At 39.9% G+C, this 23,757-nt stretch overlaps 4 protein-coding genes across 6 annotated transcripts; 2 read left to right on the top strand and 2 right to left on the bottom strand.

Annotated features, from left to right (window-relative positions):
• The first annotated feature begins 1,083 nt into the window (after positions 1-1,083).
• grk1b (G protein-coupled receptor kinase 1 b) lies at positions 1,084-6,698 on the top strand. Its single transcript, XM_078105171.1, has 8 exons — positions 1,084-1,316; positions 3,243-3,955; positions 4,625-4,752; positions 4,863-5,020; positions 5,270-5,353; positions 5,498-5,622; positions 5,737-5,938; positions 6,037-6,698. Exons 2-8 carry the CDS (start codon positions 3,257-3,259, stop codon positions 6,318-6,320), a joined length of 1,680 nt encoding a protein of 559 aa, XP_077961297.1. The 5' UTR covers positions 1,084-1,316; positions 3,243-3,256; the 3' UTR covers positions 6,321-6,698.
• A 3,135-nt stretch (positions 6,699-9,833) lies between these two features.
• Positions 9,834-15,560, top strand: LOC120822814 (claudin-15). 2 transcript variants are annotated; one of them, XM_040182745.2, is made up of 5 exons: positions 9,834-10,280; positions 13,398-13,562; positions 14,010-14,091; positions 14,203-14,313; positions 14,403-15,560. In XM_040182745.2, exons 1-5 carry the CDS (start codon positions 10,064-10,066, stop codon positions 14,500-14,502), a joined length of 675 nt encoding a protein of 224 aa, XP_040038679.2. In that variant the 5' UTR covers positions 9,834-10,063; the 3' UTR covers positions 14,503-15,560. The 2 variants fall into 2 exon arrangements, with proteins under 2 accessions (XP_040038679.2, XP_077961296.1); XM_078105170.1 differs by lacking the exon at positions 9,834-10,280 and adding an exon at positions 12,064-12,371.
• sat2b (spermidine/spermine N1-acetyltransferase family member 2b) lies at positions 15,348-17,861 on the bottom strand. Its single transcript, XM_040182746.2, has 6 exons — positions 17,703-17,861; positions 17,536-17,587; positions 16,945-17,028; positions 16,597-16,698; positions 16,473-16,513; positions 15,348-16,383 (listed from the first exon to the last, which is right to left on the bottom strand). The coding sequence occupies exons 1-6, from the start codon at positions 17,763-17,765 to the stop codon at positions 16,204-16,206; spliced, it is 522 nt and encodes a 173-aa protein (XP_040038680.1). The 5' UTR covers positions 17,766-17,861; the 3' UTR covers positions 15,348-16,203.
• A 463-nt stretch (positions 17,862-18,324) lies between these two features.
• Positions 18,325-23,672, bottom strand: taf6 (TAF6 RNA polymerase II, TATA box binding protein (TBP)-associated factor). Of its 2 annotated transcripts, none has more exons than XM_040181921.2 (15): positions 23,404-23,672; positions 22,126-22,316; positions 21,894-21,980; positions 21,616-21,769; positions 21,481-21,537; positions 21,259-21,378; positions 21,033-21,154; positions 20,862-20,939; positions 20,652-20,753; positions 20,363-20,545; positions 20,191-20,265; positions 19,869-19,994; positions 19,543-19,716; positions 19,207-19,398; positions 18,325-18,884 (listed from the first exon to the last, which is right to left on the bottom strand). In XM_040181921.2, the coding sequence occupies exons 2-15, from the start codon at positions 22,279-22,281 to the stop codon at positions 18,594-18,596; spliced, it is 1,917 nt and encodes a 638-aa protein (XP_040037855.2). In that variant the 5' UTR covers positions 22,282-22,316; positions 23,404-23,672; the 3' UTR covers positions 18,325-18,593. The 2 variants fall into 2 exon arrangements, with proteins under 2 accessions (XP_040037855.2, XP_040037854.2); XM_040181920.2 differs by having other exon boundaries at positions 22,126-22,283.
• Between the last annotated feature and the right edge of the window lie 85 nt (positions 23,673-23,757).

Here is a 23,757-nt window from a genome sequence, read left to right as displayed (position 1 = left end):
TAATTCAACCTGTTTTCCTACCATATTGTTGTTGCAGGTCCAATCTTGAACTGTTATTTTTCTTATTAGCTTCTAAATGCAAAATGTAGAACTCATCAAGTAAGTTCTAACATTATTTTCTTTGAATTTTCTTTGAATTTTGAAATCAGCATTTTCAGTTTCAATTTGTCAATCTTTATATTTTTTTTTATAAGAGCTGTTGGGAGTTGCTCAATTTTCCTATTTCAACAAAAACTGAATTTGAATGCAAAATCCCTGATTCTCAGTCCTTAGAATACAGACACCTCATGTTATTAAGGTGGTTCGTGGTTATTTAAAGATTTCAGTTGAAGCAGAACCGAAGACGACCACTGGATGCAGTGACGTGCTGTCACAATATTTCTTTACCTTTCTGGAATGAATGATTTGCAAACAGGTGCTTTGGTTTCTTAGCTTCTTGACGTAGTCTTCGGCCTATTTGGCAGCACAATCTAAATCCCTCTTCTCTTTTTACTCAACCCCCCTAAATCCTCCTCCCTGAATCGAACCCACATCGTTTCCCTCTCACACGCTCAAGCAGGTGAAAATGCTTCTGTAAAGATCTGGATTCACATGCAGCGTCTATAATGAAGGGATACAGTATGTTCTCATACGATCGCACACAGGCTCAGACGATGCAAACATTGTGCAAAGACCTGCAGCGCTTTTGTGCTCTCAGACACAGCAAACAATTCATTTACGATTTGCAGTCGGATCTCATCCGATCAGGTGACAAAATGTTGCTTTTCTGTGCATTTTAGCCTCCATATTTCCTCCGGATTCAAATTATACGTTGGACAAGAAAACGATGGACACTATAAATGAAGAATTGTATAAGTGTTTTTCCCCCCCATTTAATTTGTATTTAAACAAAAGAATGAACTCTATTTCAAACAGTGTAGTTAAATGTCCATATTGAGTTAGCAGCTAATCAGTAATCACTTCTGCTGCTGACTTACAGTAATAGCCGCTCCCGAGTTGCTCCTTCTGATAATGTCAGCATGTAATCCTCAGCAGCTAACGAACCACCAAGTAGGATTTCAGGTACAGAGTAAACCTCGACCTGATTCTGCAACCTTTCCAACAGAGCACACTGCAGCAACCAGGGCGAGAAAAGGATGGTCAGAGACCCAAAAGAAAGAAAACGTATTCAGGATCCAACACGACAAAGAGGAGTTCTGGTTGTTCTGGTTGTTCTGGTTGATGCAAGATAAGGGGGGAAAAAAGCAAAAAAGACTTATTGAATGCAACCCAAGTGGATTCCATTGTTCTGATTTGACTCCCTGCAAAAGTATACGGTAAGTTTTGCTGTATTAGTACAAAATGTGCAAACATGACATAAAATGTGTTATGGCATTATTAATTACTTCACAGGATGTTTTTATGATCAATTATATTTCATAATTATATTAACTGCCAACTGCAGTAACTGCATTTGAGGGGACTTGCACTTCTGTATTTCCATTTTTAATTAACTTTTACTTTAAAATATTCGTTTCAGCTTTAGTTGAAAAGCTTTAATTGATACTTTTGAGATTACATTTTTTTTAATACATTTTCTCTTTAGTGATATTCACATATCGGAAAATTTCAATCAACTGGAGGATGAAGGGATCTTTTACTGGTTGAGAAAATTGTCCTTGATCTGAAACTAAATATAATCTTCTGATTTAATACAACAGTGATACATACATGTCAAGACAACAGCCAAGCTGCAGGGCAGAATCCTTTACATTCCACTTGCACAATGACTTCTTTTCCTAGTGATATTTCAATTAAAGATTGTTGGCCATATTTACTCACTTTTAATAAGGCAAAGCGAATGTATCTGTAAAGCACATTCCAACAACATTGCAAGTGGATCACGTAAAACCAGTGAAACCATAAAAACATCTGGCAAAAGAAAATTATGTTTAAAAACAATTAAGTAAATGCACATTAAAACAATTTTTAAAAAATAACCAAAAAAGTGAAAAGAGTAAAAAAAATAAGAAAGGTTACAGTGCAGTTTATGAAATAAACAGTTTAAAAAAGAATGAAAGTTGCAATGCAGTTAATGAAATAAGTAAACTTTCTGGGAGTTTGTTCCAGATAAACCAATAAGACCTACACAAACATTCATCAGCAATGAATTCCTCACTTCTGTTAAGTCTCCCAACTGTTTAAGCACATTTAGAAACACGTCTAAAATAAGGTTAATTAAAAAAGTAGGATGGGAATTATCTGTAATAAAAAATCCCTGGTGTCGGCAGCCTTTCTCAATCGGATTATGCAGTCAGGAAAGCACCACGGCCAACAGTATCTCTTTAGGAAAAGTCTTAACATAGTGATCCAATGACCCACTTTAAAATCCCGGTCCGATCTAAAACATCTATGCTCCCTGATGAGTGTCCTTGGTATTAACAGGCAAAAAAACAAACTTTCTTGAATTGTTGTTTTGAACCAGCAGTCAATAATAACAATAAATCTAATGAGAATTCCTCCAACGGTGCAAGAAATACAGGCAAAGCAATCAGTGCTTGTGCTATACAGTATATGCACCATAGGACATAGAGAACTCCGGTTCAAATTATAACATCAGGGAGGTAATCTGCACAAGAAAGAGGAAACCAGGAAGAGGAAGTGGAGGCCTTTGGGCGACTGAGATTAAGCTAATGCTCTTCTACCTCGCAGCACCCCAAATCCCTCTGACTGCGTGACACAAGCAAGTGCAAGCAGAAGCTTTTTTTCCTGCCCTGTCCGAAGCATCTGAAATAGAAAGTCTTCTTCTGTTACTCCTGTCTTTTAAACAGCAGGGTGCAGCATATCACAACGTCAATTCTTCTCCAACTTCAACTTCCCTCTACATGGAAAAAGTAACCTTATTGTCTGTATATACTCTCAAGCAGTAAATGCAATGACACGGACACTGGAAGAGGACACAATCAAATTGATGACTAGGCGTTGACTACTATACATTATAATACTTTAAAGTTACATCTACGTTCCACTCAGATGGTATTTCTATAACATGAAGTCAATAATAAACCAACCAGGACAAAAACATTTTAACCTCACAAGGCAGATTAGGAAAAATCGAGAATAAAATATGGGAGCAGATTTAATCATCAATTCCTAATAAATGTCAGGACTGTTTTCATCCCGAGTCCCCAGGATCACATTGATTGTAAAAAAGGTCTTTTCATCACTCTCGTTATCTTCCTTCCTGGCTTTCTGTGTGCCAGACGAAGGCTCGGCCATGGACATCGGCGGTTTGGAGACGGTGGTGGCGAACTCGGCCTACGTTTCGGCTCGTGGAAGTGTGGACGGAGCGGCGGCGGCGTCCATGCGCGACAAGAAGATGCGCGCCAGGCTGAAGCTTCCGCACATCAGAGATTGCGAACACATGAAAACCACTGTGGACGCCGCCTTTGACAGCCTGTGCGTCAAACAGCCCATTGGCAAGCGCCTCTTCCAACAGTTTCTGGAGAGCGAGCCGAACCACCGGAACGCCGCGGAGCTGTGGAAGGACATCGAGGCCTACACCGTATGTCAGGAAACAGAGAGAGCGCAGAAGGCTCAAAACATGGTCAATAAGTACTACAAGTCAGCTTCCAAGAACTTCTGCGGCTTCTTGGAAGAGAAGGCCGTCGCCCGGGTTGTCGAAGACTTCAAGAACTCTCGCGCTGACCTGTTCAAAGAGAGCGAGCAGCAGCTCCTCAGACACCTGGAGGAGAAGGCCACGGCCGGCTTCAAGGGCAGCATGTTCTTCCTGCGTTTTGTTCAGTTCAAATATCTGGAGAGCCTGCCTTGTGACGAGGAGTGGTTCATGGACTTCAGGGTCCTGGGTAAAGGAGGTTTCGGGGAGGTGTTTGCTTGTCAGGCCAAGGCGACGGGCAAAATGTACGCCAACAAGAAGCTGGAGAAGAAGAGGCTGAAGAAACGCAAGGGCTACGAGGTACAGCGACGATGCGGCGCCCGTGTGTCCCACCTATTTCCATTCTTAGAGGCAGAGGAGTTAAACCATTCTGCTGGCGGCCTCATGCTGATATAAGACAGAAAGCCTCGTGAGGGAATTCGACCTGCAGAGGTTTACCTTTGAAGAAAAAGGCTTAATGCAAAGATGCTTGTGATTGTCTTTAAGACCTCAAAGCAGCTCAGAGAGACACAAGAGCCTAATGCTTCTCAAAAAGATCTTCAAGTCGGCCCACTCAGTAACATGTGCAACAGTACGTTAAAATCCACACAGTGTTTTTTTTCGCTGATTAGACCTCCGCTTAGTTACAAGTACTTACTTAAAAGTACGTACCTTACTTTGGGTCTGTCAGTAAGGAGACCTTTAAAGGACAATTTGACTATTAATAAATTAGTTAATCCTGTTAAACTAAAACTAAAGAGGCCTGGCTTTGCTTCAAGTAGAGCAGAACTCTGCAGGGATGAGAACCCGCGCTGTCACGTTGGCAAACCCTTGACTGAATCGTGTTAGAGGAGCAGCATTTTAATACAGTGACATGAAAGGACATGTGAGGTGTAATCAGGAAGAATACTGGTGTTAGCATTGTTAGTCAGCGCTCTTTTTTTGGGGGAGGGGGGGTTGACCTTGTTCTGATGTTTGATTTGTGTTTAGGGCGCAATTGTGGAGAAGCGCATCCTCGCAAAAGTTCACAGTCGCTTTATTGTGACGCTGGCTTATGCCTTCCAGACGAAGACTGACCTCTGCCTGGTCATGACCATCATGAACGGTGGAGACCTCAGGTGCTTCATATGAATACACCTCAATGAAGTAGAGACACTTACATGCAGGCCTCACAGACAGTTCCCTCTTCAAAAAACATAATCCGATAACACACCATCCTCTCTTATAGGTTTCATATGTATAACGTGGATGAAAAGAATCCTGGTTTTGACGAGAAGAGAACGTGTTTCTATACAGCTCAGATCATCTGTGGGCTGGAGCACCTTCACCAGCACAGGATCGTCTACAGAGACCTGAAACCAGAGAACGTGCTGCTGGATGATGCAGGTGAACCAGTATCTCATTTCATATTAGAATACGGGTGGATGAAATCCAGCATTCTTATTGGTTGAGAAGTACTTTTTTACCAAAGGTTTTTATGGCATGTTATGAAGTAACGTTTTTAAGACACGGTAGACAAGATCTTGACTTTTATATTATATGACTAACTTAATTAAAGAAAATACCTTTTTTAACATGTTGGTTGTGTATTTAATAGCCACATGCCGCAGTTCTAATCAAAGCATTTCCATTCAGGACACGTCCGTCTGTCTGATTTGGGTCTGGCTGTTGAACTTCCACCTGGACAAGACACAACTACTGGATATGCAGGAACTCCAGGCAAGTAAAAATCCAACGTATTCAAAATTCAGTTAAACAAAGGCCCAGTGGAGAGTGAATACTATCATCCATGTTGATATCAATGCAGAGCATGTTTCTCTCAGTAGTCGATTGTGTGTGTGATCACGTTGTCCATAAATACAGGTTTCATGGCTCCTGAGCTGCTGGAGAAGAAGCAGTACGACTACTCGGTGGACTACTTCACGCTGGGAGTCACCATTTTTGAGATGATTGCCGCCAAAGGGCCTTTTAGAGTACGAGGAGAAAAGGTACCAAACGTGTAGAAATGAAGTAATACCCTCAACTCCCCCGTTTGCGCTCGTTCAGTGCCAATTCTCAGATGTCAAAAAACAAACATATAAAACATATATTTCCCTCTTCAGGTTGAGAATGATGAGGTAGCTCGCAGAATCCTGAACGATCCAGTTTCCTACACACCAAACTTCAGCCAAGCATGCAAGGATCTCTGCGAAGGCCTGATGCAGAAGGACCCATCTAAACGCCTCGGCTTCAAAAATAACCATTGTGAAGAGCTGAAGAATCAGCCGTTCTTCAAAGACATTAACTGGGGCCGCCTGGAAGCCGGTACGGAGGCACATTCAGGAGACAGAGGGCACAAACGGTGAACATTACAAAAATGCTTTCTCATTGAATTTGTTTCTTCTCCCGCGTTCCGTCTAAAGGTATGCTGCCTCCACCATTCGTCCCCGATCCCAAGATGGTCTACGCCAAAGATATTGACGACGTGGGCGCCTTCAGCTCCATCAAAGGTGTGGTCCTGGACAACAAGGACACGGAGTTCTACAGTGACTTTGCTTCCGGCAACGTCCCAATACCTTGGCAGGAGGAGATGATCGAGACCGGCGTGTTTGGAGAGATGAATATCTGGGGAGAGAAAGGCAAGCTGCCCAATGACCTCGATCCAAACCACGTGGAGGCCAAAGGTGGAGGATGTGTGCTCCTTTGAGCAGAGACAGAAGGAAACAGGGGAGAAGAATGTCTTTAATCTGACACATTAGGATACATCTGTACTGTATTCTGCAATTGTCGCAGTGAATTCATACATTTGTAAATATAACTATCATGCACCTACATTTTAATATTTATAGTGTATACAACAACATACCACATATGTCAATATTTTGTTTAGTTTTTACAGACAAACTGAACAAAAGTTGTTATACAGAAACGATATACAAGGTTTATACAATAAATCGAAAGAAGGAAAGCATTGACATGATAACATTATGTTATGTCTTCGTTAGACAGAAAATGTTTTAGTTATTGTTAACGCAAACGTTTTAATAAAAGGGGTTTAAAGTGATCAATAAAATGTTGCAAAATCGTATGTTTTCTGTCTCCTTTCCACATGAATGTGTTTATCTAAAGTTGATAACAAATAAGATGTCAAATCTGACTCAAATGTGCAATGTCTCCAAATATCTCTATTTGGACATTATATAAAATGTCTGAATGTTACATCTAATTGACGTCTTTGATTTTGACCAATCAATATTTTGAGCATTAAAGTATATTGAATTTTATTGGTAAAAGCCAAATGGACTTTTGTTGAGGGCTTTTCTAGTCCTCTCACTACTCAAAGCTCCGTTAGCCACATGTGACCATTAACCCACTCACACCCACACTAACAAAACGTACATACGTTCAGGTACATTAAGGTAAAATACTTGAATTTAAAGTTAAAGTTTTCAGTAACAATTGAATAGTCAGATCACCCGTGAAAACGGCACAATCAGCCATCCGCACTTCACTGCTAATATCACCTCCTGGATAAAACATAAACTCAGAAAGGATCTTAGAAACATGACATCGCTTTTGTATTTTTTACAGATGTTTTAGTGTTTCTAAAACAATTAGTGAATAAAGTAATAATATTCTGCAACGGTTTGGTTAAAAACGCAATGGACACTATAATAATGTTAAGTAACACGGATGACTGGATAGCAATGTTGAGAAACTTTTATGAATTTTAAAGAGTTATGTGTTCAAGTGTCTAAATCAGAATACATATTCATACATGTTCAGTTTGAACATTAAACCCCTTTTACATCTCTATACAAACATGAGGTGATTTAAGTCTATTGTAGTTTAGATAACAATACTCCAGTGTACATTTTGGTCAAACAATAACTGAATCCGCGGCACACTTGTTTAAATTATCGCAGTCTACTGGGTTACCATAGGGGTAAATTATTAAACCAAAGAGCATTTCAGGTCTAACATTAAAAGTTAATCTTACATTAACACAGCAGTAAAAGTGACCGTGGGATTGAATTTTATGATACTACTATTACTATTTCTCTAATAAGACCATTAGTACAGTTAGATGAGTTTTCCACAGGGAAATACATCAATAATCACTATTTATAACACTTATCAAAAGAAAATAAATGGTTGCTTTGCTCTGCTTTGAGCTAGAAGCTTAAATCCAGCATGTTAATGATTTAAGTTTTTTTTCTGACACACAGAAGACCAAAGAAGGGGATGAGTAAAGTAAAGGGTTCTCCCTCGACACGACAATCACTCCAACAGTTGTTGAGGCGTTCTAGTCTGAACCAAATTGTAATCGGACCCACTGAGAGAGACGGACCGACGCGTCCGTTCATTTCCAATATGAGGCTAAAAGCTATTTTTGTCAGTCAGATACAACGTTGCACTTTGATCCGTCATCCACATCAATGACTGTTCAAGCTTCTGTGCGTGAGCTCCTGTTGGGGAGAGACAGGAGTTCATATTAATCATCCCATCTAGTTGTGACAATGTCTCATTATTCAAACATTTGCATTAATGAACCCACTCGTGAATCTAGACATAATTACATTATTCTCCACATTTCCAAAGTCATGTTGAAGGCCAAACAGCTTGCTTCATTTACTGATCAATATCATGGTAACTGTGGCTGCTGTTAAACTCACGTATCATATGTAATTATATATACACTTTAAATTAAATAGATTTAAGAAGAATTTAAGTCATTTAAGTGTAAGCTTTCAACTGTTGAAGAATTTGTGAGTTTGTGTAACTGCGAACAGTCAAACCATAGTGACCAAAGTTTGCTACTCAAGGAAGATTATGACGAGTACAATCGCTACTGCTAATAATAATTACTATAATAACAACGCATGATATCATAATTATCGTTAGAAAAATTGTACTCAAAACTGGTGTTAAATCATTGAACGGGACATTTATTTAACGCTTGCAATCATGGAGCAGAGTTGACACACACATACTAGACATACATCAAGGCTTTGAGTTTTATAGTGACAAACATCTGTATCCCCCACCTCAGGGGAGGGAGGGCTGGATCGGCTCCCACTGGTCACCTCCACATCAAAGAGAGAGAGATAGCATTGTCATTCCTGATTGGAGGAGAAGAGAAACATGTTTACCCATGAGCAATAAAACCTCACAACCTGAGTTCCTTGGGAAAATACAAAGATCCTGGTTCAGAAAATCATCCTCAACATCTGTTAATCTCAGGAACACCATATATCAGTTCAAGAGGCTTATGGCCATTTTCACAACAATTATACACAAAAGAAAATGAGTAATCCTAATCCCAATAAAAACATAGGTGACCTTAACACCGCTTTCGACCTGGTTGTCACATCTGGTTTCACAGCCCATCAAACCTTCAGCTTCAATTGAACTTTATCTTAAAGCAGGGAGGTCAATGCGGTCAAAAGTTGATAAATCTTTCAGGTGACTGTGGGAAGGGCAAAGAAATGAAATATTAACCGACATATGATTATGATTTAAAGGATGAATGTCCATCCAATACTTTAAGTATATGACAGCACTTTGAACTCCGCTTCTGATTACGCGTCGGCAAGAGAGAATTCCCATTTGATAAGATACTGACTGCGAAAGGTGAAGTTTCTTATAAACGGAGAGTAGCTCAACTTGTGTTTACTTTTAAAGTCATCTTCACGGAGAACAGAGGTTTCTGGAAAAGCTTTTGTAAAGACTGAACACAAGTACATCACAACTTCTATTATAGAATGTATAGAAGCAACCTATTGACTGTAAGGGTGTGTAAGGACGACCTGGTTTGACCCAATAGTTGAAAGCCTTGTATTATGTCAACAACAAATCTGCATCTTTTGTCCTGCAGCAGATTCGCTAATGCTTAACCAGTTTTTAAATAGACACTTTCTGCCTTCAATAAATCGCTCTCTTACCGCGCTCTCACTGTTTGCTTTGCCCTCCATTCAGCAATTCCCATTAGTATTTGATTAAAGAAACTTAAATGACTCCCCTAAAAAAACAAGCTAGCAATTCCTCAAAAGGAAATCCACGCAGGAGGACAAGAAGGCAAAGGCAGAACCAATCAATCAGGGATAACGATTCCATCTGGCGCACGGATTGAAAGTTGTGATAAATGTTTCACAATAGACAATAACTGCTAGTCAAAAGAGGGAAGAAAAAACCTCATTGTATGCTTACATCGACATGCCAACATGCCAGGCAGGTGAAATTTGGGCGGGAATGGAAGACTTATAATGTAGCTCCAGCCAACAAATCCCAACGTTCAAATTAGTCCAGAGTTGATTGGAATAAGTGGGGTGGGGGGGGATCAGTTCAGATCGCACACTCTCAAAATGTATATCAGATAAAGAAGTTAGGAGCTCCTCACAGAGGTACCATCTATTAGTTGCTAATTATTAATAGAAGGGTACTTTCAAAATGGAAGAGATCATCGAGGTAATGGCACTTTTCTTAGGTTTTACGGGATGGATAATGATTTTCATATCACTACAAGATCAATATTGGAAAGAATCGACCACAGAAGGCAGCGTGATCACGACCTCCACACTCTATGAGAACCTCTGGATGTCTTGTGCAAGTGATTCAACAGGGATCTATAACTGCCGGGACTTTCCATCACTCTTTGCTCTTCCAGGTAAGTTAAAGCAAGTAATTGGTTCATCGCAGGATCTTTTGGCGTGTACTGTGAAAAAAAAAGTGGTCATTATTGTTAATTAATAACTATTTACTTGTTGTTTTATTCAGATTTTTAAGTGACTATGTATGCTTTCATTTTTCTGATGATTCAGCTTTGTGAAACAGTTACTATTCTTATTATTTGTGTAATTGACATCTCATTAAGGATTGTCTTTTTTCTTACTCTTATTACACGTACATAATCAGATAGCCAGACTTAATATATATTAACTTATACAGCAATAATATATATTAACTTATACAGCAATGCCGCATCTGTAATCAGCAGTAGAAGTCGTTCAGTTCAACACAATACCCATAAAAAGTTTCTGAAGCTTTTAAATAGCATTTTTGTGTGAGAGGAATTTAAATACATTTAAGGAACATTTGTTATAACATAAATTGTACTACCTTGGATTATATTTTCTCAATTTTCACAAACTAAAAAAAACAACAACTGATAAACCGTACAAGCAGTGCTGTAGTCCTGTAAGATTATCCTTACACAGCAAAGTTCTTAGAGTTCATTTCCCGGTGTTGAAGTGCAGAGTTGAAATCACACTGCAAAAAGTTGATTCAACGCTTCCAGAGTCAATTGAACGAAAGAGTTGGAGTCATTATATCATATCCAGCGTCAAGATCAGATTCATTTGCGACACTTAGTTAAATTAACTCTTTGATGGGTTTGAAATGTCACTGTACAGTGTCACACTTCTTGGTGTTTGTTTTGACTCTCTGCACTGGAGTAGAGAGATGCTCCATGTCCCGCGTCAGTGTGTCCCTGAGCAAGACACCTAACCCCTAATTGCTCCCCAGGCTAAAATGCTTTGGATAAAACGTGTCAGCTAAATGACATGTAATGTATTTAACACTGAACCGATTTATTTTTGACACATAGTTAAATTATTAACACTTCGTTGATGACAAGATTGGGACAATATAAACACCAGCTTAGAGTTCAAATTGAATCTCACAGAGTCAATTTAACTCTCTGAAATATGCTGTGTACAGCCGAGCTGTTCTTGTGAGATGCTACTTTCGTCCCATTGAGACGGTGTAGTTCTAATAATATAATGTCCTTCGTTATAAAACCACATTAATATGTCTTTAGAAGTGTCCAGATTGTCAAATTTTATGTACAGCAGTTCTTGTATTTATTTAGTAAATATTTGCAATAGAGTCAAATTAAATCTTTTTTTATTATATTATGATTACATATGTTTTTTTTTTATTTTTTATAAAAGGCTGCTGTGTAACTTCATCACCATGATGACAATGGCCGGATAACAAACGGCATTACATTTGTAAAACAGGTTTATCTCCTGCGCAAAGAGCATGGTCGTGCTCAGGAACGCGCCCCCCATCACGCCTAAATGCCACTAACGTACCCACCACCCCAAAACACTGTGGATCGAGGAGGCAAACCTGCACTCGAGTCCCATCAATAACAGCTGGGTATCATTGACACAGTGTTCAAAGCAAACGTCCCGGGTCGAGAAATAGCTTCGCCTATAGTCATTAATAAGCGGACATGAAGGTCGGACGTCACGTCTCTGTTGTCCCTTAAGTTGGGTAAACACGTGGAGCCTTTGAAAAGGTTCAATGGAGTTGAGAATAAAAGGTACCATCATTAGTGGGCTGTCAGGAATGAATCATTAATTTGTGGATTTCTGCACAGTCTTGGCTTGGGGGTTGGTGGGGATTGGTCTGGTAAACTAAGAATTTGGGGCCAACTCCACCCATTTGCGAAGATAAATTGCTTGGAGTCAACGTTTGAGTTAAGTGTTCCTCTCTCAGGATAACTAGATAATTCTACGGAAGAAACAAGGGAGTATGAATGCGATAGTAGAAGCTTTGGCTTTCCTCCTGGGTTTTCTGGCCTGGCTGATGGTCGGAATCGCCCTTCCAAATCGATACTGGAAGGTCTCTTCAGTGGACGGTAACGTAATCACCACATCGACCATCTATGAAAACCTGTGGATGTCCTGTGCAACTGACTCTACGGGAGTTCACAACTGCCGAGATTTTCCATCTTTGCTTGCACTTAATGGTATGTGGCCGACACGGAAATAGTTATTTATGTGTGGATTGCTTCTTATCTGGCGTAAATGCTCATTCACCCACTCAAGGAATCAGGATTTTGGGGAATTTAGGCAATTATAAAGAACTTTACTTCTCAGGCAATATAATACAAAATACAAATAGGGGGGGGGGGGGACAAATACAATGTATTCTGTCAAAAAGGGTGAAAATGTGTACAATAAAAATGGTTCTCATTGCATTCAGCTAAATCTTTTACAAATCGATCAACCCAGAAGTGGAGAGAAGGCTGTTTATTTGCCCTCTTTTACTGAGACCTGACCTTAGTGCACCTTTAGAAGCATATCAGCAGCAATTTACTGTGCAGGCATTAAAGGCGGCAAATATAAGATATGATCGACACAACCGAAATTGAACCCAGGCAAACTCAATACCCATGAAATACTAAAAGCTCATTGCTAAGAATAATCATTCCAATTTGTTGTTTCTTCAAAAGGTTTGTCACATTAGTGGGCAATCAAACCTTTATGGATTCCATTCAGCCAACCGAAGCTACAACAGCTATTTAAAACTATGATTCAAATGTTAAATCTGTTTAAGGAAATATCTTTGGTGCCGTGTCTAAGTGATATTGGCCGCAGGTTTTGCTCTGAGTATATATATACATATAGCCGTGAATAAAGCATGTATTTGTGTGATACTTTCTGTAATGCAACTATTCACTTGAGTTGTTTCAATGTTCATTTATGTGTAACGTTGTATTTACTAGTAGAAATGGGACCATATGAAAACTGTTGTTAGGGACAAGCAAACAATCAAAGAATCTTAAATAACATTATCATAAATTGTAAAGTGCCCCTCTGTGTATGTTTTTCAATTAACTACCATGAAAAGGCAGTTTTTTCAGGTCATTCATGTAACAATATGAGTTCCGATAATGGAAATTCCTCACATTCAACTTATATAGAATCCCTTATCGTCGCATCCCTGATCACAAAAGCATATATGCTCTTATGTCTCTTATGTTTACACTCAGGGTACATTCAGGCCTCCCGGGCCCTCATGATCGCTTCCATTGTGTTTGGGACGTTCGGGCTCGTGGCGACTCTTGTTGGAATGAAGTGCTCGAAAATAGGAGGAGAAAACTACGTCCTGAAGGGAAGGATTGCTGCCATTGGGGGAGTGTTCTTCTTACTTCAAGGTAGAGACTTGGAAATGGATTTCATAGTCAATAGTCATGTGACAGATATTTACAGTACTTTACAAATGTCCGGTCCTTAGAAGGTCACCAGAAATCACGCAAAACAAAACAGCCAGAAAAGTAAACCTCCTCTGGGACTCCAAAAAACAACTCTTTGCTATCATTACGGGTCAATTGGAAAGGGTTTTAAACGTTTTAATTAAATTGTTTAATTGTATTTTAATAGTGATCACACTTATAAGATACATGTTGTAGAGTGGATATAAAGGAAAAGTCCTTACAACAAGCAGGTAACTTTGCTCCATGTAACTGACATGGCGGACATCATGATATTTTTTATAAAACTCATCTTATTTACGTTGTCTTTGCTTGTTACTGTGTGTGTTGTTTGCATTGCAAAAAACGTCCAGCTTTAGCAAAGAATAAAGAGTGGTTTGTGCTTTGCAGGGATTTCCACCATGATTGCTATATCTTGGTACGCAGCCAACATCACACAGCAGTTCTTTGACCAGTTTTACCCAGGCACAAAGTAAGTCCATATACTCTCTGCATCACTGAGTGATGATCTGCTGTTGCAGATTTACAGATTTAATAACAATACATTGAAAAAAATAATGTGTTAAACGTCGTTGTATGACAGGTATGAGATCGGAGAGGGCCTGTATATCGGCTGGTCTTCAGCCATACTGGCCATTTGTGGAGGGGCGTGTTTGATCTGCGCTTGCAAACTCAACACACCCAAGGAAAAAATGTGAGCCTGTGTGTCTGAGACGTTCGATCGGTGGGGGGAGCAGAATCGGTGCCTAATCTCTGAACTGAAACTTATTTTTGTTTTTACAGCCCATATCCATACCAACCATCCTCCAGAGGACTAGTGCCGCAGACGGTGGCGATGTCTCAGTCCGCCGCGACCAACTATGGTAGAAATGCATACGTGTGAGAAGGGTTGTGTAGAATCAGCTCGGGGTCAATGTACCTTACTAGCGTGCTGCGTTGTTACACATAGAAACTGCGGCATAGTGAATAGTGTGACAGGGTACAACTTCGTTACAGTGTCGATTACTGCTATAAATTACAATTAATCTACAGAATATGAAGAACATGTTGAATGCTAGACTCTATGTCCAGAATGCAGTGATGATAGCAATGTACTTACAAGCAAACATGTACAATAAATTACTTTTCCTTACTATTATTTTATTGATTACCACACGTTGATTTTATGATGAGAGAAAGAGAAAAATCTTACTACTCTGATATTATTTTGAAGGTTTTAAGATGATGTGCTATGCCACTCTTACTAAGACTAGAAGTAAGAAAACCAGAAATATTTAATCCTCGAATCAACGTAAACTTTTTTTTACAGTTATGTCAATGATTGAGGTTTGTGAGGTTTATAAAGGTGTTTTAATCCTTTTAAATATCTGTGTATCCTCAAACCTGCCATCAGGTTTAAAGGTCATAAAGATGAGAACTGCTTCCCTTCATAAAAAAATATTTCTTGTGGCTGTGCTACAAATTTAGAAAAATGTGTATGCAAAATATTAAAAACTCAAGAGCTAATTCCAGATCCAAATCAAACAGAAATTGCAGAAATTTCTGCAATCTACTTAAACAATAATCTGAGTGGTTTAGCAGTAAATAAAGCTCTTAGAAATATGACCAAATGTCAAATCAAAATTTGTCAGTAAGAGGTATTAAGTCTAATTATGTGACTTGCCTGTGCAAAGGTTATGAAGGAAAAGTGTTACTTTCATTTTCAACAGTAACCAGTAAAGCACCACAGCGCATCAGTGTGATTTTATTTAGTCATTTAGTTACTCAAGGAAACACATAAACATACACTTTGTAGTTATTTGGAGGATAATGTTTTTTTGACCATCTGTGTACAATTGAAATGTAATGTCACAGTCTTTTGGATGATTTTACATGTGTTCCTTTGAATTTCGGTATGTTTTTTACAAAACATAAATAAAATTTCTGGCGACTGAACAAGTATCAATGGGAGATTTTGAGTTTCAACCAAACAAACATAATGACATGAATATGGTGTTATCGTTAGACAAGGTAACCCTCCAGTACTAAAAGCTTGGTGGTGTATTTAACCTCATCGTTGCCCGGACATCCTCTCAGCTCATTGTCAGTTTTAAACACGCCACCTACTGGCTAGATATGGCATCACATCAGGGATTCCACTTAATCTAATAACATTGTCTTGCTCGTAAAATTGCAAATAATATTCACCCAGCATCATCCGATCTGACAAAGATGATAATTAAGAGATAAATTCTGTTGGATTTCCTAATATAAGCAGTCTTTTGTTTCATTTTGCTAAATGATCAAATTGATGATGGTCTTTATAAGAGTATATATTTTAAGAGTACTCAAAATCATAAATCAAAATTACACACAGAGCCTTGCAATTGATTTTGTTCAACCAGAAAACAACAAGAAGGAAGAATTACAGTGTTGCATATTATGGCGGAATCTTCAGGGTGAATGTTTAACAGCCAGATTTACCTCAGAAAAGCAACACATTTACCTCAGAAAAGCGACACATTTCCCTCAGGAAAGCGACACGTTTACCTCAGAAAGTGACACCTTTCCCTCAGAAAGTGACACATTTCCCTCAGGTAAACCTCTAATCTTTAGGAGCCTCGTTCGCCAAATTGTCCAGGTCTTGTCCGACAAAACGTAGAGAGCGCCAGCCTTCGCTGGCGGTGATGTCCTGAGCCCCTTTAGCAGCGTAGAAGTCTCGAGATGGCGTATTCCAGTCCAGCACCGACAGCTGCAGCCGCACGCACTGCTTCTTCTTCCCCACCTGAGAAAACAAAGCAGCCGTCCCCTCTTCGTCACACGGGCCTTCTCCATGAAAACTGGGATTTAGGAGGTCAACAGAGACATCCTTACCTCAGCAACTTTGCTCAGTAAACCCTTGCCAATGCCCTTTCCTGGTTACAGAAACAGACAGAAAATGATGATTTGCACAAAACGAACAAGTGCTTCGTTGATTACAAGTCGATGCGTATTTTACCCCTAAAGTCCGGCATCACGTACAGGTCCTCCAGATACACGGACCGTCCCTTCCACGTACTGTAGGTGTAAAAGTAAAGGGCGTATCCGACAATTGGGAATCCTACGGAGACAAGCGATGAAAAAGAGATGAAGGAAGAATACCTGGAAAAATGTGATCCCTGAAAGTATTTTTTTTTTAAGGCAATTGTGTTTTGCTCATTGCTCAGTTATTTTACACGCCTCTCAACATCAGCTGTGAAAAGGAATCAGTGAACAACAAGGGCTGGTTTATAAAGGACCCCGACGGGCTTAAAGCTGCCCGACAGGAGAGAATCCCACAGGAAAAAGGCCTCGGTGGACACTTCACCTTCTTTAGACCGATGCTCCTCCGGCACCTCTGCAACAAGGCATTCGAAGAAGGGATTTGCACAGAAACCGTCCCTCTCCAGTTCTAAAGTAAAGCCAGACAGATCAGGGTTATGTCATCGTCATGGTAAAGACATCATTTTATTCATCAGTGCAAGAAACATTATAATCACTTTTCGGTCAACTCTGCTGTGCCGAGCATGTGAGCTGGAAGAGGTGCAAGTGGGAAATAACAAATCACATCTCAAATGTTTGCACCAAACGTCTGCAGGTTTTATCCAAGTGGTTTGACCATAAATCTTTTTGAAATAATAACTAGTTAATCAAACTACATTGCTCAGGGAAACCCTGAATGTTTGGAACCTGCTTGCTTTCTTCTCATTTGTCTTCATGTAGCGAAGAGGACTTTCCATGTGATCGCAATCCAAAACTCAACCGATGCCTTCATGCAGGTGTTGTGTGCATCAGTCACATTGTATCATTACTTATTCATTCTTCAAGCCGTTAGGTTTGATTATCGGTTGTGTGCTGCCTTTTAAAAAGGGAAACGTTTCCACTGCAGCATTGATTCCTCACATTGAGCACAACTTACCTTCGTGAGTGATCTTCACCTGCTCGGGCATTTTTTCATAGACCGCCAACTCCTGCGCGAAGGACGGATTTTAAGGCGTCACGTGTGAATGTATTTAGTCACCTGTGTCATTAGTCGAGTACACCAAAGTGCATGCAAATATTCCGTGTCACGTTTCGGAGCCTCACCGAGATCATTCTCGATATTTCCTTGCAGTCTCCTCTGGTCGCAGGCCGGACTTTGACATTCATGTTTGTTGAAGGAACCGCACCTGGTCTGAAGGAGCTGCGTTCCTCGTCAGACAGAAGCGACACAAGGAATGTATAAACCCTGAAACGCGATGTTGACGAGGAATTGGTTCCGGTGATGAAACGTCACCTTCAAAATAAAAGCTCAATTTGTTGAGCGCTTCAGAAGGAGCAAGTGGATTAGTAGAATAAACTACAGGGATAATAGAAAATGAGCTTTAAAAAAAAGTTGATTTACTCATGAATTTGAAGATTTTAACACGTTATGCCTTGTCTGTGTTACTCTGCTACACGGATCTGATCGTTCAGCAGCACATTTATATTAATTTACCTGCAAATAACGTCAACATAGAAATATATGTACATCTACCTGTGAAATTTTTAACACAAGGCTTATTTTTCGGCGGGGTTGTGAATCAGAGGTAACAAAGAGCCTGTTGCAGAGAATAACCCGTTTGTTTACATAGTTGTTTAGATATTTGGTTTTAATAAACAATGACATTTTTAATGACAAACTGTAAATATTCATAATATATACATAAAAATGACAACCAGAAGAGGATTTCATACAAAATCTGATTTATTTTAAGAGTAAAAAAAGAGCATGGGATCAATTAGAATATAAGCTGAAACATTACAGATCGCACAGCTGGACCTGAGTTTTCATCGGGCATTAACATATTTACAATGTCTAGTCACATTTGCTCTTCATCATTCTCGTCAAGAGTTCACATATCCCACTTCATACCGTGCCACAGTTCACCCCTTTATGTTCAGCCCAAACAAACCATTTTGGGTGTTCAACACGGTAAAAAACCCACTATCTAAGTCTCAGTGTGGCGACTGCGTGCTCGCTCCAGGAGACTCAGACCGGTCGAGCTTCATCGCGGCTTCGAGTGGGTTTGAGGAAATTGAGGTTGGTAGTACGGAGCTCTTAGTCTCCAAGGAGGAAGAGGCGGACGAGGGCAAAGATACAACTATGTACTTCTGCAGAGGCCGTGAACCGGTCAGTCCAGGTCCACCGCCCGACTCCAGTTTTACCAAAGGCTGTAAAGTGGAAGTGGCACTGGGAACAGTGCTGGTGACTGGTGTGGCTGACTGGGAAGAGCTGAGGGTGATTACCTAGAGGGGAGACAAAAGGGCAGATTTAAATGAATATGCTTGTGATTCTAAAGAGAAGGGTCTCATTTCCAAATAATGAAAATATAGGATATAACATATTTCATGGCTGTATATACATTACATATATATATTACAATACATATTTCATTAACATTTTAATACAACTTGTGTCTGTCGTTTTCATATTGTAAAACTTCCATCACTCAATCAAATTGTTGTTGAAACTGATTTGTTATCAATGTGGGCAGACGGTGCAGAGACATTCTGTAGCATCGGCGCTGCAGAGCAACGTTGCAACTGGATTTTAAAAAAATTAAAGCACCTGCTGAGTTGAAGCGGTTCCAGCACTGGTTGCCATGACGATGTATTTTGTTGCCGGGGGAGATGGCTGTGAAGGGGTCCCTGGTCGGGGAGTCATCAAGGTGAGGGAGCTTGGAACCTTAATGATGCTGGGAGTGCGCGGCCCCGCCGACCCACTGAACCCGCTTTGTGACACAGTGAGGGTGGGACGAGGCTGCAAGAAACAAATTCATCATGGGTTGGTGAACAGCTTAGTTACACCTAAATTATACATAATAGATTTTCCCCAAAAAAACTTTGTTCAAGTTTTCTCACAGTTATTTTCGTCACTGAACAATGTATTCAGTATTGAACGTACCTGTGTGATTGTTAATGTTGTCCTGTTGACCTGCTGAGCTTGAAGTGCTGCCTGAGTCCTGGCCTTCATCACATGGGAGCAGAGCATGGGTCCAAGGTAACCGTAGTCAGTCCGATACTGTTCAGCGATGTCAGGCTGAGGTCGGATCTTGGCAATAACACTTGCACAGTGTTTCTTAAAAACAAAAGACATTTTGTTAAGATTAAACAAACTCACCTCACTGATGAATGGTCATGACTGTTTGTATACAAATGCATTCATCTGTAGGAAGTAGTCTATTTTTCAGTGCATCATATTAGTAATAATAATAAAAATGAACTTGTTACCAGCAAGAGGCTTTGAACATGGTCAGCTCCTATCTTATCGATGTTTGAGACCACTTGTCCTTCCACCACTCCTTTGATGCGAGCCCCCTCTATAGTAAGCCTCGGGAGGATCAACGTCTTAATGACCTGCAGGGGAAAAGAATCCGGAGGTTGGTGCCGAGTAAAAAGAGTACATTACGTTTCATTTCATTCAACAACCTGCAATAAGTAAATTCAACCTAGAGGGTACAGACCCAGAACAACCAGAATCAAGTACTATTTTACAAGAAAGAAAGACTACGTGCTGTAGTACAAATTCAATAGGAAAGGGGATCACACTCACATCAGGTCCTAGTTCAGAAAGTCCAGCGATGCAGCCATAACGTGTCGTCCACTGCGTTTTCTCATCCAACCAACTCTGAGGAAAGAAGTCGGTCTGGTTTAGAATGTGAAGTTAAAAAAAAAAAAAACTTTAATGTTAAATTCAACTTTTTATTTATCTAAAAAGTGATCACCTTAGTAAAAGTCTTGGTAATACGTGACTGGATGTTGTTGGTCGTAGTACTGAAGGTTTTACAACTCTGGGCCATGAGGCGAGCCGCAAAGTCTCGTAGCGCCCAGTGGTTGTCAACATCTGGTCGCAAACACAGCTGCTTGCTCACGATACACGTCACAACAGCTGGAATGAGCTCATGCAGCTGCAAATGAAGATTGGAAAATTAAAACACAAGGATAAAAGTGAATGTTGAGATTATACACCATCAAAAAAATGATATATAACGTTTTGCTTTCTTCTGCACTCACGTATTTCTCCAAATACAGGGTGGGGTTGTCCATAAGAGCTTTGACCATGCGCATTAAATAAATCAGCAGGGCCAAGTTGTTTTGCACCACATTCACACGAACCTTTAAGGAGGACAGAAAGTCAGTACTTCCAGGACAGATATAAACGGTTGTTTTATATGAGGTGAGTGATGTTTTGGAACACTAGTAGAAGTTGGAAAAGATACTCACTCCTTCAGAAATGAATGTGCTGAATCTTGGAAGCATCTGATAAAGTCCAGGATCTGTGGCAATACTTTGTAGAGCTTCCTGAAGGAGAGAAAGAGGAAAGATTTATCAAAAAAAAAAAGGGACTTTTGGCAGAATCTTGTAATTACTCAATAGTCTTATGTTGGGACTCACAGCTCTTTTGGCCTCACAGGAGCCCACGCACGCTTCTGTGATCTCCTTGTAGTAGAGCTGCTGTTCCACAGACAGCTCGTGAGTGCTACGCGGCTTCAACCTTATTAGACCCTTCTCCTTTCCTGTAAGAGACAGATGTAAAGACGATATGATGGAGGAAAAAAATTATCCTAAAAGGATTAGGGCAAGAGAAGTGTTTCATTCTAATATAACAGAAGATACTGACCTTTGCCATCAGCAGCTGTTGCCCCTTGAGTCTTGCCTTGAATTGTACCGTCATCCTCCTGACCAGGTTTTACGATTTTGAGGGGCTCTGTAGATTCAACCTTTTGCTGCTCTTTTGGTGCTGAAAAAAAAAAAATCAAACTTAAGTTTTTTTTCCCCCCCCAGATAAATGTATAGATGTTTTTTTTTTATCCTTTCAAGGGACGACTAAAAAAAGGCTCACCTGGCGGTGGATTTTCTGGAATTGAAGGCTGCACCCCATCAATGCTTAACCAGTGGGCTGTGGATCAAAACAAGCGTGGTGCATGAGTTTACGGTCAAAACAAGACAATATCTTGGAGAACAACGGCATGCGTACCTTTGAGAGACACATCTAGTGGTACTCTTGGGAGCGGTGTGTTAATAATGTCACTGAGGTCGACCTCCTTTTCCTCATAGAAATGAAGCTCTCTTCCACCACCACTTGCAAAGCGGAAAGGGATAAACTCTTGCGACTGGAATCCGTAAAGGGGCTATAACAAGAGGATATGTACTTAGAACACAGAAATTGAGTAAAATACCCACTTCGAGCTTTATTTTGAACAAAATATACAAAGTGCTCTAATAAAAGCTACGAGTATGCAAGTTCTCCCTTACCTCCACATTTTTTAGTCTGAGAGCATTATCTATGTCGTTGGTGGTTAATTTACGTCTCTTCCCGTGATGCATGAATTTAAGAGCATCCTAAGTAAAAGAAAGAAAGGCAAGAGACCAGAAAAATATATATAAAGATCATGTATCAGTTATGCCAAAAACATTCAAGCATGACGTTTCAGAATAATTTATAGACCCACAAAAGAAAATATCACGTCTACCATTCATGATTTACCTGTGCTATTTCTTTTATTCTGTAGCTGACTTCTTCACTTAGTGCAGCACAGCTTTCCTCCTGTAACTGCCCCACTCCCACAGACTCAGCCATGGCCTTCATGGACTCTGTGGGCAGGGACACCGAACACTGCTTCTGCCGACGTTCCTCTGCCATGGCTGACAAAGTACACAGGTCTGTGAAAATCACCCCTCGAACGCACATGCAAAAAATCCAAATTAAAACAAATGTGCTCATAACATTAGTTGTGCATCATTATCTTAAACTGATTAAATAGGAATTATTTTAATTTTACACATTTTGAATGGTTATATTATAATAATAATAATAATAATAATTACAATAATAACTCAAAAGTGCCTGCAGCAACAAACGCAGAATCTTAACATATTATTTGACGAGCAGTCCTGCTGTAGTTGTGTGATGGTTCAGCAAACGCTATATTTACTTTAATTTACTTTTATTCTGTTAATACTCCAATTCCCCAAATGCAAATATTAGAATGTTTGTGTTATAGCAGCTAAACATTTAGATATTTAACAAAACGGCTTAACTATTTATCTGCCTTTTGCAAGCAACTATCAAAAACAGTGTTCATGCGTGCCGGGCCTTTCAGGGGCCAATGTCATCACACAAGTCTGACATATGAAATAAAGTGCATATAACTGGCTGTTTGAATGCAGTTTAGTGGAATGATGACAAGAATATATTTAATCTCGAAGGCTCTATCAATCTCAGCAGGCGTTGGCCAAAGAGACTGTGAAGGAAGGTCGATATAAAAAGTATCTATCCGGAGTGCTGGGATGTGCACGCAGATGTCCCAGCATGCAGTCATTTCTGCTGAGGACGAGTGACGGAAATAACGGTCATCTATTTGATGGGGATTACGTTACGTTTTGGGTTTGATTTATAATCCCAATTATGTCCTCTTTGTGTCTGTGTCGAATGGGGTTTACGATGCACACGCGAAAAGTCCATGGAACAAATACTTTTCAAAAGGGTTTAAACTTCGCGTGTAAATAAACAGGGAGCTCCTCAGAAAGCGGGCTCTCCTCTCCGCCGGAGAGCCCATCAACTAACGTTAGCAACATTAGACACTGAAGCCACTTCTAAAGTAACGGTATTGCCATACAAATGTAACTACTTGATATGAAACACAACACACGTATTAACTGTAAACCACTTAACGATGCATAGTGCTTTCATATTAACGTGCAGTGAGATTTTGAGTGTATTTTAGCTTGCATGCTAGTAACTTAGCTTCCGATGACATTTTACCTGTGTGAAGTTGTCCTCTCCGTCTGAGTTTAAGCAAGAACTTACACGAATAAAAACAGTCAATGTTGAGATTTACAACAATAATTGTTTCGCGAAGGTAATTCTTCTCTATGAATATCCATCGTTCGATAGAAATGACTAACTAATTCACGGATTGCAGCTGGGACCTCCTTTCGTGAATTAGCGCTAATGTTCCGTCGCCATTTTGAGTCACGTTCAGTTGAGATATCGCGAGAATATAATTGAGCTACCCCGACAGTTAGTTACACTTTCCGTTTATCAAAAAATCTCCATTCCAATAACGGAATGTGCGTTTTGACCGGCAAAATAATACCATAATATCATACATTAATA

This window comes from Gasterosteus aculeatus, chromosome 7, assembly GCF_964276395.1.
Source record: "Gasterosteus aculeatus chromosome 7, fGasAcu3.hap1.1, whole genome shotgun sequence".
NCBI classification, from domain to species: domain Eukaryota; kingdom Metazoa; phylum Chordata; class Actinopteri; order Perciformes; family Gasterosteidae; genus Gasterosteus; species Gasterosteus aculeatus.
This window is presented reverse-complemented; position numbering and strand designations above follow the sequence as displayed.

Bases quoted from the DNA above. Each gene is read 5' to 3' on its own strand.
- grk1b (XM_078105171.1), top strand. From the start codon at position 3,257: ATGGACATCGGCGGTTTGGAGACGGTGGTGGCGAACTCGGCCTACGTT. The intron at 5,021-5,269 runs GTGAACCAGTAT...ATTTCCATTCAG, and splicing joins CGTGCTGCTGGATGATGCAG to GACACGTCCGTCTGTCTGAT. The intron at 5,939-6,036 runs GTACGGAGGCAC...TTCCGTCTAAAG, and splicing joins CTGGGGCCGCCTGGAAGCCG to GTATGCTGCCTCCACCATTC.
- LOC120822814 (XM_040182745.2), top strand. From the start codon at position 10,064: ATGGAAGAGATCATCGAGGTAATGGCACTTTTCTTAGGTTTTACGGGA. The intron at 10,281-13,397 runs GTAAGTTAAAGC...GTTTACACTCAG, and splicing joins ATCACTCTTTGCTCTTCCAG to GGTACATTCAGGCCTCCCGG. The intron at 13,563-14,009 runs GTAGAGACTTGG...TGTGCTTTGCAG, and splicing joins AGTGTTCTTCTTACTTCAAG to GGATTTCCACCATGATTGCT.
- sat2b (XM_040182746.2), bottom strand. From the start codon at position 17,765: ATGAATGTCAAAGTCCGGCCTGCGACCAGAGGAGACTGCAAGGAAATA. The intron at 17,588-17,702 runs GTGAGGCTCCGA...TCCTTCGCGCAG, and splicing joins AAATATCGAGAATGATCTCG to GAGTTGGCGGTCTATGAAAA. The intron at 16,514-16,596 runs GTAAAATACGCA...TTCTGTAACCAG, and splicing joins CGTGATGCCGGACTTTAGGG to GAAAGGGCATTGGCAAGGGT.
- taf6 (XM_040181921.2), bottom strand. From the start codon at position 22,281: ATGGCAGAGGAACGTCGGCAGAAGCAGTGTTCGGTGTCCCTGCCCACA. The intron at 21,770-21,893 runs GTAAGGGAGAAC...CTCTTGTTATAG, and splicing joins TCAGACTAAAAAATGTGGAG to CCCCTTTACGGATTCCAGTC. The intron at 20,940-21,032 runs GTGAGTCCCAAC...TCTCTCCTTCAG, and splicing joins CCTGTGAGGCCAAAAGAGCT to GAAGCTCTACAAAGTATTGC.